This window comes from Entelurus aequoreus, linkage group LG03 (genome assembly GCF_033978785.1).
Source record: "Entelurus aequoreus isolate RoL-2023_Sb linkage group LG03, RoL_Eaeq_v1.1, whole genome shotgun sequence".
Lineage (NCBI taxonomy): Eukaryota > Metazoa > Chordata > Actinopteri > Syngnathiformes > Syngnathidae > Entelurus > Entelurus aequoreus.
This window is the reverse complement of record NC_084733.1, coordinates 72,013,173-72,027,167: the sequence shown is the minus strand read 5'-3', so window position 1 is coordinate 72,027,167 and position 13,995 is coordinate 72,013,173. Positions and strand designations below refer to the sequence as shown.

At 39.6% G+C, this 13,995-nt stretch overlaps 1 protein-coding gene across 19 annotated transcripts in view; it reads right to left on the bottom strand.

Moving 5' to 3' along the window:
* Positions 1 to 13,995, bottom strand: part of otogl (otogelin-like) — a 78,449-nt gene that overhangs the window by 32,472 nt on the left and 31,982 nt on the right. For 18 of the 19 annotated variants that reach the window (XR_009825347.1, XR_009825348.1, XR_009825349.1 and 15 more), the window contains 7 exons: positions 10,461 to 10,535; positions 10,327 to 10,370; positions 9,969 to 10,134; positions 8,115 to 8,222; positions 7,745 to 7,883; positions 3,030 to 3,164; positions 2,792 to 2,938 (listed from right to left, as the gene is read on the bottom strand). Coding sequence is in view for 15 of the 19 variants with exons in the window: in XM_062042601.1 (XP_061898585.1) it covers positions 2,792 to 2,938; positions 3,030 to 3,164; positions 7,745 to 7,883; positions 8,115 to 8,222; positions 9,969 to 10,134; positions 10,327 to 10,370; positions 10,461 to 10,535 (814 nt within the window). In the remaining 4 variants the exon portion in view is untranslated. The remainder of the gene's footprint in view (positions 1 to 2,791; positions 2,939 to 3,029; positions 3,165 to 7,744; positions 7,884 to 8,114; positions 8,223 to 9,968; positions 10,135 to 10,326; positions 10,371 to 10,460; positions 10,536 to 13,995) is intronic. The other variant, XM_062042608.1, reaches the window with a different exon arrangement.

The following is a 13,995-nucleotide window of genomic DNA, read 5'->3' as shown; positions in this document are numbered from 1 at the left end:
GTGTGCAAATAAACCAAATGTGTATGAAGTTGTGTATTTCAAGTGTTACTGATCTTGGGAAATCATCTTCAAACAATATCAAATCACAGGGCGAAACACATGATAATATGATGCATACACTTGTTTTATAATAATGAGTGACTCATTTTAATTCCTGGTAATGTTCTTAAAATAAGCAAATACAGACTGAATGACTGAACACAGCGTTCCACTGCGCCTGCGCATTATGTACTTACTTAGGCGGAAGAAAATATAGTTCCCACCAATTGTGTTTCATTTAGACAAGATCTCAATTATTTACTTACATAATACATAATCGGTTGGTAGACCGGCCGTGCCGGCAACCTGAAGGTTCCTGATTCGATTCCCGGCTTCCGCCATCCTAGTCACGTCTGTTGTTGACACCCCTGCTCCTGATGGGTCGCAATCAGCGTGTGAATGTGTGTGTGAATGGGTGAATGTGGAAATGGTGTCAAAGCGCTTTGAGCACCTTGAAGATAGAAAAGCGCTATACAAGTATAACCCATTTTGTTGCACGTTACATTCAAAAAACAAATCTTAAAGTGCTACAGACTAAAAACTTCATCAGTGATTCTTATCAGTGATATGAGGGCTCTACCTAGTGGTACGCCAAATAATCACTTGATTAAAGCACAGTGTTTTATTTTCCTTATATTCAAACAGTGTTACTGTTCAAACTGTGTGTAATGTTACAGTGACCAAAAATATTAAATAAACCAGTTAAATAAAATATTTTCCTTATTTTTTAAACTTAGGCATACTACGCTTCTGTAGTTTAGTAAATGATAAATGATAAATGGGTTATACTTGTATAGCGCTTTTGTACCTTCAAGGTACTCAAAGCGCTTTGACAGTATTTCCACATTCACCCATTCACACACACATTCACACACTGATGGCGGCAGCTGCCATGCAAGGCGCTAACAAGCAGCCATCAGGAGCAAGGGTGAAGTGTCTTGCCCAAGGACACAACGGACGTGACTAGGATGGTAGAAGGTGGGGATTGAACCCCAGTAACCAGCAACCCTCCGATTGCTGGCACGGCCACTCTACCAACTTTGCCACGCCGCCCCATGAGTTAAAACATTAATTTTGACAGTCCTAATGTACAGTATATATATATATATATTGGTCATTATGGTGGTACTTGGAGAGCCAAGTGTTCTCTGAGGTGGTACTTGGTGAAAAAAGTTTGAGAAGGACTGTTATACAATATTTCAAATAAGTAAATTATCAAAAGTATTGATATCTTGATTTAAGACTTGATTTTAGAGCATACCGATCTAGTATCGGCAGTATAGATATTTTAGTATCGATCCACACATTACTAAATTGGCAATTTTATATTTTACCGGTGACATCCTCTTTTACTAGTGTTTACTATTATAGTTATGCACTATGTAATTCTGCTAATATACAGGACATACTTTATATATTTCACATTAACTAGGATTAAAAAGTAACTGATGGTTAACTACTCAAGGCTAGAGGGCTGGCCGTCTCCAAAACCAAGTTATTTCCCTTGTCTTTGGACTCTGAGAGGCCTTACACACCATTGCACCTGTTTTTTCCCTTCCTGATAAATCTTGTATAACTATGTTTCTGTCTAGCTTGTGTCGATTGCATCAGACTGCCATGTGATCTGTTGTCAACTGTTGCTGCACAGGAAAAATATTAAGTGTACTAAGTGTACTGTAAGTATTCATCAAATGGCCACATACACACAAACACAAAAATCAAATAAGTGGGTCAAACATTACATGAATAATTTAATATACAGCCTATGTCTAACACGTTTTGTGGTCAATTTTTGATGTCTAGGTTTTTGGGGTGCATGATAAAAGCGGAACAAAATGGATGAATGGATGAATGATAAATATAAGGAATTGATGACATCACACGATAAATCAGATCTCATTAAAACATAGCTCTGAAAACCAATATAAAAATAACGTTCCAATAAGGTAAGATTACTGTGATGTGTGTGAGCAAATCAAGTGCTCCTTTTCTTTTATTGCCTGAAGCCTGTTGTAAACTTCATCTGAGCTCATTGTAAACAAACATGTCGTCGATTGTGTGGGAATTATTCACTGTTTCAGAGGAAAACTTCTCGTGTGCCATTTGCACCAATGCTAGACGTTTGCGTTATGCTTCAAAAATGTCGGACAAAATCCGGGATACGAATCATCAGAATCGGCTTTATTGGCCAAGTATGTTTAACACACAAGGAACTTGACTTGGTAGACTATGCAGTCTTTGTTTAACCTTAATAAATGTTAACCATTACTAAAATATAAACAAGTGCTTAAATAAGTAACATGTGCAAGGATAATAAGATAATAGCACAGTGGTGAATAGAACAAAGAGCAAAAAAGATGATGACGTGAACATGAGTTAGTACATTCCCAGTGACAGATTAGTTCCAGAGTTCTTTTACAGCATTCATCAGATTGTTAGTCTGGGGGAAAAAAACGTTTTTATGATGGCTTGTTTTGGCATACTGTGGTTTGTAAAGCCTGCCAAAGGGGATGAGTTTGAACATTTTCAAAATGTTTAAAAGCAATAAAATTTGTCACAACCTCCTTCAGTCATTTGTCAATTGACAAAAAAACCCATTCATGAAATTTGGCCTGAGTATGAACAATTGTATGCTAAATTTAATATGTGTCATAAATATAATAAGCAAAACAATGTTAACATTTTTAAAAAGAAGATAACAATAACATTTCAATATGTGTAAATATGAAATGGTTACTTTGAAGCACCATACCTTCCACTGAGGTCCAATCCTGATGTGCACAGTTGTCTTGCGGTCCCACAAGACAGTCAGGTCCTGATTGGGGAAGTGGACAACAGTGTAGTAGCCCGCTTTCCACAGCTCAAACACGGACTCTCGGCCCACCTGGGTGGATGGGCTCTGCAGAGGGACAAAACGATCAGATTGCACCTGCATAACCTCCTGGTATTGATTATAATTTTTAGTAGATATTTTGTAGGTGTGTGTGTACAGGGTTGCCAGAGTTGTCCATGAAGTAGATCTTGGTAAGTCCCACGTGTACGACCAAAGTTTTCATGCACACAATGCCACTTTCATAGCAGTCCTTATTTTGGGCAACAATGGACACTTCGGTTTCTCCTGAACTCTGCACAGGAAGAAGTTAATTATGTCACACCAAAAAAAACCCTCTTAAGAGGAAACTTTGACATTTAATTATATGTGTTCAGGAAATACTGTACTGCACTTACACAGCTCAGACCCACTTTCCCATTCTATACAAGTCTGCATGGTGGTCTGCAAATCTGTCCCAACTCAATCGGGATGTCTGTTCTACTTATTCTAATTCTATATCCCTGGGAGCACGAGAGCCTTGAGGTTTGAGGTGAACACTGGTCTCTTTGTCTTGTTAAAGCTTTGCCAAGCATTACCAGGGGACAAACAAAGGAGTACACACATACACACACCTTTACCTGCTCTGAGTAAAAAGTCTGGAACAGACTTGGCTGTTCTTTCCCAGATCCAAATCAGTTTTGGTTGAAAACCGAAGGAGTTGCAGTAGAGTAGGAACTACACTTATGCATGTTATCATACATTGATAAACTAGATCTGATCAGACTAGGTCTGACCAATCTAATTCTATGAGCACAAACTGATGAAGCCTACTTGGATGAGAGAAATGTCTTCTAAGACGAACCAAACAGTCCTGTTGCAATATCTTGGTTGAATGCCCTGAGATGACAATGACCTGGATGAATGAGAACATCCATAGACATGTGATGGATAAACAATCTTTGTATTTGTCGACAATAGTCGTTATGTCATCACTTATGTTTTTCCGGATGGAAGAGGGTCCACCCCACCACTCCCAAAAACATTGCCAGTGATAACATGTAAAGTGTGAAAACATGATATGTTATTCTTGTTAGAACGTGAACACCTTTCTCATTTTGCAAAGCGTACCTTCTTTTTATAGCTGTATATCTGTGATAAATGAGCATTTAAAGCGGAGACATGATGTCGGGCATTTAGAGGGAGGATGCGGTCTCAACCTCAGTAAGAGTGTTAGCTTCTACCTTGCTAACTAGCTCACAAGTGTGAGACGAAGTTGTGTGAAAAATAACTTTAACTATCATTTTAGCCAAAGTTGGCCAGCTAAACTTTGTCTACATCAGTTCAAGCACTTTTTAAAGCAGCAGTTTGCAATATCGTGATTAAAGGCACAATAACAAAATACACACACACACACACACACACACACACACACACACACACACACACACACACACACACACACACACACACACACACACACACACACACACACACACACACACACACACACAGAGACAGACAGGCACTATTGCGGAGGTATCATAAGATTAAACAAAAATATATTAAATAGCCGACATTTTAAGACCTATTCAAAGATATAATTCTACACATTGAGTTTATTAGAGTGCTAAAACTGCCAAGAGTAAATCAATAGTCAATATACCAGTGTGCAGCGTTCTAAACATCATCACAAAATGCTTCTTTTCTTTTTGAGGAAGTTAGATTTTGTGTTTTGTTGTTTGTTTTCATTGCTGCTATTTAAAGTTAAGTTAAAGTCAAAGTCCCATATTTTAATTGTTTTTAACTACATAAACAAGGTTAAATGTTTTATTTAGCAATTTGCCTTTCCTTTTTTTTAATGGACAACATTTGAATAGTCATTTCAATTTTTGTAACAGATGAATGAGCAGCACAGTTGCAGTAAAAATAAATATTTAAGAATGAATTAGTCATCTTTGTTAGTATGCACATGCCTAAAATAACTTAACCTGCATTTAGAAGTCAATGGAAAAATTAGGGGCCTTAAATATGTGGACGCTTTATTATCCGACTAGACATTAAAGGCCTACTGAAATGAAATGTTTTTATTTAAACGGGGATAGCAGATCCATTCTATGTGTCATACTTGATCATTTCGCGATATTGCCATATTTTTGCTGAAAGGATTTAGTAGAGAACATCGACGATAAAGTTCGCAACTTTTGGTCGCTGATAAAAAAAGCCTTGCCTTGAAGTAGCGTGATGTCACAGGTTGAAAGGCTCCTCACATTTCCCCATTGTTTACACCAGAGCGATTCGGACCGAGAAAGCGACGATTACCCCATTAATTTGAGCGAGGATGAAAGATTCGTGGATGAGGACGTGAGAGTGAAGGACTAGAGTGCAGTGCAAGACGCATCTTTTTTCGCTCTGACCGTAACTTAGGTACACGCTGGCTCATTGGATTCCACACTCTCTCCTTTTTCAATTGTGGATCACGGATTTGTATTTTAAACCACCTCGGATACTATATCCTCTTGAAAATGAGAGTCGAGAACGCGAAATGGACATTCACAGTGACTTTTATCTCCACGACAATACATCGGCGAAGCACTTTGGCTACGGAGCTAACGTAATAGCATCGGGCTTAACTGCAGATAGAAACAAAATAAATAAACCCCTGACTGGAAGGATAGACAGAAAATCAACAATACTATTAAACCATGGACATGTAACTACACGGTTAATGCTTTCCAGCCTGGCGAAGCTTAACAATGCTGTTGCTAACGACGCCATTGAAGCTAACTTAGCAACGGGACCTCACAGAGCTATGCTAAAAACATTAGCTATCCACCTACGCCAGCCAACCCTCATCTGCTCATCAACACCCGTGCTCCAGCGATCGACGGAGCGACGAAGGACTTCACCCGATCATAGATGCGGTCGGCGGCTAGCGTCGGATAGCGCGTCTGCTATCCAAGTCAAAGTCCTCCTAGTTGTGTTGCTACAGCCAGCCGCTAATACACCGATCCCACCTACAACTTTCTTCTTTGCAGTCTTCATTGTTCATAAAACAAATTGCAAAAGATTCACCAACACTGATGTCCAGAATACTGTGGAATTTTGCGATGAAAACCGAGCTTTTTGTATTGGATACAATGTGTCCGAATACTTCCGTTTCAACGATTGACGTCACGCGCATACGTCATCATACATAGACATTTTCAACCGGAAGTTTAGCGGGAAATTTAAAATTGCACTTTATAAGTTAACCCGGCCGTATTTGGCATGTGTTGCAATGTTAAGATTTCATCATTGATATATAAACTATCAGACTGCGTGGTCGGTGGTAGTGGGTTTCAGTAGGCCTTTAAGATGGTCGTTGACTAATCGACTATCAAAATAATCGTTAGTAACAGCCCTAGTTGAAAGTCTTGTTGCTTTCAATGAACTACAGCAAGCAGAGCCGGTAGCACTCATGCAGCCCTAGACCATGAATGATGCTACCACCACCATGCTTGACTATTGGCATTTACTTTGATACTCGCTTGTGCTGCTAGCTATTTAGACAATAATAGCTGTGTGTTGACTCCTTTTCAGTGGATCTATACTGCTGTACAAGCTGTACACTTACTACTCCAAAGTATATCCAAGTTTAATTTCTCTAGTATTTTCCCCTCCAGACGATATACTGTTATGAAAATGCTTTTTCGAATATGAGGGGTGTATTCACCTTAGAGATACTATATAGAGTGCTAACTTAGCTTACGAGTTTAATTGGTTCTGTGACGGATATCGTATCCAAAAATACTCATTTTTCAAATCACCAATTAATTGAAATCAAAATATTTCATCCATGTTTTTGTAAGAAAAACAAACTTCTAGATGAGAAATATTGTACCAAAAATATTATTAAAAAATACTACAAAAACCTGAAGTAAAATCACCACATCACGCTTCCAATTTTGCGACTTCACTATATTGCGGTTCTCCCTCCCCTTACCCCACCCCAAAAAGCATGTTCAACGTGTGTCGGCCTAAATAAAGCATTTTTAAGCATTAAAATTGAAAAATTAACTAAAAATATTAATACTTAATAAAAAGAACCAAAAAAAAAAATACAAAAAATATCAAGACTACGGTAAATAAGAACATGGCTCCTATGTCTACTATATTGGATATATGACCGTGTGTGTGCTATTTTATGTTTAGAGGGCTCTCATAATGTTAAAAAAAAAATATTTGAAAGGTCTTAAATATTTTTTTTTGCTTTAGCTATGAAAATATTCCATATACAATAAATAATTCCTACTTTGCAGCAATTCATTTAGCACAGTCAGGCCTGTAACAAATTAATAGCGATAAACGAGGACTGACTAAAATGTGACAATGTACAGAATTTAGTTTGGAGAGCGGCCCTTTCTGTCAAACACTCCATCGGCAGTTTCTCCATATTCTGATGGATCAATGTTTGTCACTTAGACATTATTTGAATGTCCTTGGCTGGCGTTATCGACTCATTCTGCCGCAGTATTGTGAAGCTATACACGTACAGCTGCGCCAAATCGGCTACACACAAAGCTCTGTTAATGTATTTGATTTTTGATTTTTTTTAATTCGATGAATATCATCCACTTCCTGTCCTCAGCACTGTCCTTCACACTCATTTTCTAGTTCCCATTATTGGTAAAACCAAGTTATGTCGCTCTCTGGCTATAAGCTAATGTTAGCAATTGAGACCGCAGATCTTACGGGGTCTAATGTGGCATGCGCTAGCGGTGGGGAAGTTTGTAATAGGAATTGCTCGCAACCTGAAGCCTGACAATATGCATGAGAGCGCTCGTATCCCCAAACAGCTTGTGAGATGAGGCACTCGTTTAACTTTACATTGTAATGAGATTGATACAAACTCACTTTCAGGAGGTAGACCTGGCAGTCGGAGTGGTAGTCATACTCCAGGCCGTCAAAGGTGTGGTAATGTCTGTCACTGTAGACAGTACACACAGCTGGACATGGTGAATAGCTACAGTTAAAATAGCCACGGTGACACACACTGAGGAGATGGTGGCAGGTTGGATGCGTGTGAGGAAAATACGGAGAAAACAGAAGCAAAAAAACAAAAACAAAGAAAAAGCAGACGTGCAAGTTCAATGTTCCATTATGTGTTTTGACTGTTTGTTCCAAATGAGTAACAATCAAACTGAAAACATCACATCGTATTAGGACACTTGTTCCAGCTCAGTAAAGTAAATCTCTCTCTCTCTAATGCAGCAAGGGCACATACCATTTATAACAGGGTGTTTGCACAGTCTCTGCTGGGAGATACTCCAGGCCAAGCCAGACACAGGGACAGTTCTCTGGATAGTAACACTCCCCACGGTGCAGCACCAGCCTTTAAATAGAACATGGTAAATATATGCTTTCAAACTCCTATTGTAGGAGCCATTCTGCAAATATAAAAAATGGTTAAAAGATTTGTGTGAAGATATCTTGCAAATGATACTGTAAAAAAATTACTGTAAAAACTACAGCAATCGATTGTTAAATAGCAACAGTAAAACACAGAAAAATCAAAATTAGGTTATCACAGTTGTAAATGCAGCGGATTCCTGCAAACCAAGAAACATTCAGGTTCTAGATAATCTTACTTATCTCACCATATGAAATATAACTTACTTCACTAAATATGATTTATTTTTAATGTTATTACTTATGGAGTGTATTGTGAATAAATTGAGAACAGGGAGTGAACAAAAGTGTTAGCAACTGCTATGTAAAGGAAAAGGAGTAGGATTAAATAAACTCTGCTTCTTCCTACTCCTTTTCAAACATGTTGAAGAGAGAAACTGGAAATTGTGATGTATAATTCATGTTGTATGCATGCATGTTCCAAATAAACTCAAACTCAAACATTAGATATTCTAAATTACCATGGCTATGATACGTAGAAAACACATGACTTGACTGTGAAAATGATGAAAAATTGTACAATGCATTTGCAAATACTGTAATTTTACACGCATGCAAAATACTCTTAAAATTATTTAAAAAATATATTATGTCTAAATTAAAGATTTTGCAGATTGTACGTTTAAATTTACAGGATACCGTAATTGTTTTTTTGTTAAAGCATTAGCCTAGTTAACATTTGGCTAACAAAATGTTTTCTTCTATTTTTGTGACAAGTCGTTTCAGACATCGAGGGTATATGTCTATGTGCTTCATTGTAAACTGCATCAAAATGAACCACACTGTGTGTTTAAGTGTGTTGGAACTGGTTGCAAGCAGCTATTTAACAGAAACTTAAGACTCATTTTGAATAGCTCACTGGAAGGAACATGTTGCAAAAGTCCATGTTGTGAGTTGTCCAGTGAACGGTTGTACAAATACTTTAAAGTTAAAATCCTCATGTACCGTTCACATGTCTTGGAAACAGGCATTTTGCAGATACTAGTATTGGTGACAGGGCACCACTGTAGAGCAGTGGTTAGCACTTGTGCCTCTCAGTCAGAAGGTCCTGGTTTGGATTACCGGGCTAGGAGTCTCTGTGTGGAGTTTTCATGTTCTCCCCATGACTGTTTGGGTTCTCTCCGGGTACTCTGGCTTCCTTCGACTTTCAAAGACATGCACCTGGGTATAGGCTGATTGGCAAAAACTAAAATTGGCCCTAATTTGTTTTACGGTGAATTCCTGGCAAACACAGCTGCCGGTATTTTACCGTAAATTCTATGTTTTTTTTTTGCAAACAGGTTAGCAATACATCCGTTTTTCTCATAGTAATTTACTATAAGCAAAAACAGTTGTGACTGTATTATATACAGCGAATTCCTGGTAACCTTATTATATTTTTTTTTACAGCTACGGATACACACAATTTTTGTGTTAGCGCACTGTGGCTTTAACAAAGACTATTAATTGTCATTGACCACTCTCCAATTACATTTTATCTTGCAGACAGCCTCCAGTTTCAATCCTTTTGTGCTAAACCATTTGCATACATTTGAAAATTAATCTATTTAATGAGATCATGGTGTCAGTTTTCTGCCAACAGTTACATTTGCACTGGTGTAAAGTACCTGTCAGGAAATATCCAGCGCCTTTAAGATAAAAAGACCAAAAAAAAGAGAGTTTGTATTACCCAGCAGGGCAGATGCAGCCCGGGATGCATGGCGTGTTTGGTGGGCAGGTGACGTTCAACATGAGGTTGCGGCAGGTCGGCGCGCAGGCCACTCCTCCTCTCACCTCGGTGCAACTATGGTACACTTTCCCTGCGGAACACTCCCCAGTCTCTGCACTATCTGTCTCTATATAAACACATGCAACACACAGAGACGCAGGTAAATCAATGCTCGTGTCCTCTTCATCAACCACAGCAGGTAGTCATGGGAACCAAGCTAGATTTCAGCAAGAGGGACACAGCCTAAAACAGCACTTTGTTGTCCGAAGAAACAAGAACTGATAGAAGGGGTAGAGCAAAGGTGGTGGGGGGGGGTTACCTTTTTTTTCTGGCACACACTCTAGCTTCCCATTCCTGCACAGGCTAGTAAAAGACAGAAAGGGAGAGAAAACAGTTCATCATTATTGCGAACAATGACTTTCTATTTTTCAGAGCAGGCCAGCTGTGACTCACCAAGGACCAGATGCGCTGAAGACGACCTCTCCTGGCTGTGATACGCCAGCCATTGTGTAACAGTGGCACTGAGCCCTGTCGATGACATAAATGCCATTACATTTAACACGGAATGATGATGATGACATCAACGGTTGCTTCTTCCAAATGGCAGCTTATGATCATCCTTCTGACAGTACATAAAATTACCATAAAAATGCTAAAATAGCACAATGTGACAATGAATATTATTAAAAATAATTAGTTTTTTTTACTAATGGTATTCAGTACCAATCAAAAGTGTGGACACACGTGTTCTTGCTATTGATTAAAGGCCTACTGAAACCCACTACTACCGACCACGCAGTCTGATAGTTTATATATCAATGATGAAATCTTAACATTGCAACACATGCCAATACGGCCGGGTTAACTTATAAAGTGCAATTTTAAATGTCCCGCTAAACTTCCGGTTGAAAACGTCTATGTATGATGACGTATGCGTGTGACGTCAATCGTTGAAACGGAAGTATTCGGACACATTGTATCCAATACAAAAAGCTTGGTTTTCATTGCAAAATTCCACAGTATTCTGGACATCTGTCTTGGTGAATCTTTTGCAATTTGTTTAATGAACAATGAAGACTGCAAAGAAGAAAGCTTTAGGTGGGATCGGTGTATTAGCGGCTGGCTACAGCAACACAACCAGGAGGACTTTGACTTGGATAGCAGACGCGCTATCTGACGCTAGCCGCCGACCGCATCTATGATCGGGTGAAGTCCTTCGTCGCTCCGTCGATCGCTGGAACACAGGTGAGCACGGGTGTTGATGAGCAGATGGGGGCTGGCTGGCGTAGGTGGATAGCTAATGTTTTTAGCATAGCTCTGTGAGGTCCCGTTGCTAAGTTAGCTTCAATGGCGTCATTAGCAACAGCATTGTTAAGATTCGCCAGGCTGGAAGGCATTAACCGTGTAGTTACATGTCCATGGTTTAATAGTATTGTTGATTTTCTGTCTATCCTTCCAGTCAGGGGTTTATTTATTTTGTTTCTATCTGCAGTTAAGCCCGATGCTATTACGTTAGCTCCGTAGCTAAAGTGCTTCGCCGATGTATTGTCGTGGAGATAAAAGTCACTGTGAATGTCCATTTCGCGTTCTCGACTCTCATTTTCAAGAGGATATAGTATCCGAGGTGGTTTAAAATACAAATCCGTGATCCACAATAGAAAAAGGAGAGAGTGTGGAATCCAATGAGCCAGCTTGTACCTAAGTTACAGTCAGAGCGAAAAAAGATGCGTCCTGCACTGCACTCTAGTCCTTCACTCTCACGTTCCTCATCCACAAATCTTTCATCCTGGCTCAAATTAATGGGGTAATCGTCACTTTCTCGGTCCGAATCGCTCTCGCTGCTGGTGTAAACAATGGGGAAATGTGAGGAGCCTTTCAAACTGTGAGGTCACGCTACTTCCGGTACAGGCAAGGCTTTTTTTTATCAGCGACCAAAAGTTGCGAACGTTATCGTCGATAAAATCCTTTCAGCAAAAATATGGCAATATCGCGAAATGATGAAGTATGACACATAGAATGGATCTGCTATCCCCGTTTAAATAAAAAAAATTCATTTCAGTAGGCCTTTAAGGAGGTGTGCCAAAACCTTTGGCTGGTACAGTATAGTCGGTGTATGATTTGAGAGGGGCCAGACAAAACGATATAAGGCAACTGCAACAACAGTTGGTGAAACCTCTGAGAAAAACAGAAACAAAACAAAAAGCCATAACAACATCAACAACGAGAAAAGCACTCTCAGGCTGCTGACCTTGCCAGGCCCCACCTTCCAATAGTAAAAAAGTCCTGAATCCCAACTGCTAAAATATAGTCACTTGTTCTTTATCCCAGTTCTTACATTTCCAGAACGTTTAATGAAATTGTGCTCATAAATTTCAGAGCTATCCATAGCAGAATGAAAGAACAAAGCAGAGCCTCTTGTCAGTCATCCACTGTCTTTGTCTTTGTGAGTGGAGGCAAGGACGCAAGCACAGACAGACAGAAGTTGAAGCTCATAACGCAAACGTAAGGTAACGCACTAGAAATAATTCAGATCAGCCGCAAAATGTCAAGACTTGTTCTTTATCCCATTGATATTTACTGAAAGTTTCATGAAAATACACCCAAGAGTGGATGTGCTATATATAGTGGTGTAGTTTCTGCTAGTCTCAGAAATAACATGTTTTACATATGGTGAACGATTCCATTTATTCTAGACCAGGCAGCCAGACAGTTCTTGTAAGCTGTTTGTCATTATCTTGGGCAGGTAATAAAGTATGATCAGAATGTGTGACATGCAGACGTGGATAATATACACTTAGCAAAACCAAAGCTTAGTAAATCCGTCAATGGTAAGCCGAGTCCGAACAGGTCTCCATGAGCAATTATGTCATAATGCTTAGGTCAGTGTTTGTTAACCATAGGGCCCAAAAAATATCTGTTTCTCAGCTGTGGTCTGTATAGGCCGCAGCGGCGCTCTGTTGTAATACACATTACGACCACTAGTGGCATTAATATCATGCTCAAAAGTCTGGAGCTTAAGTCTTAGAGAAGTATCTTGGGTGTAAAAATCATGACTTAAGTGGTGATGCTGTATTTTTTATTTGCACTTTGATTTTATTGACAGTTTATGAATGAACAGATTTTTTTTGTATTAATTTAGTTAGAATGTCTTTATTTCAGTAATTGTAGTTGTATTTAAATGTATTTTTCATCAGTTTTTAGAGTCCCTTCTATCGCATATTTGATTAGTATCTATTTTTGTAATCAGCCTGACCTTAGCTTTGATAATAATCTTTGTGATTAACACATTGTTTCATATCATTTGATAAGGTTCATCATGGTATACCCTTAACTGTAAGAAGGTAAGATATAATTATTGAGTATTATTGAAATTATTTTAACGGTGCAGCGTCTTCAGTAATGCGGACGCTGTATCGATCCGTTGTGGTGAAGAAGGAGCTGAGCCGGAAGGCAAAGCTCTCAATTTACCGGTCGATCTACGTTCCCATCCTCACCTATGGTCATAAGCTTTGGGTTATGACCGAAAGGACGGGATCACGGGTACAAGCGGCCGAAATGAGTTTCCTCCGGGTGGCGGGGCTCTCCCTTAGAGATAGGGTGAGAAGCTCTGCCATCCGGGGGGAGCTCAAAGTAAAGCTGCTGCTCCTCCACATCGAGAGGAGCCAGATGAGGTGGTTCGGGCATCTGGTCAGGATGCCACCCAAACGCCTCCCTAGGGAGGTGTTTAGGGCACGTCCGACCGGTAGGAGGCCACGGGGAAGACCCAGGAAACGTTGGGAAGACTATGTCTCCCGGCTGGCCTGGGAACGCCTCGGGATCCCCCGGGAAGAGCTGGACGAAGTGGCTGGGGAGAGGGAAGTCTGGGCTTCCCTGCTTAGGCTGCTGCCCCCGCGACCCGACCTCGGATAAGCGGAAGAAGATGGATGGATGGATGATTAAAATTAAGAGTAAGATTACAAATGAAGTGTTAATATTTGAGTGAGCCCCT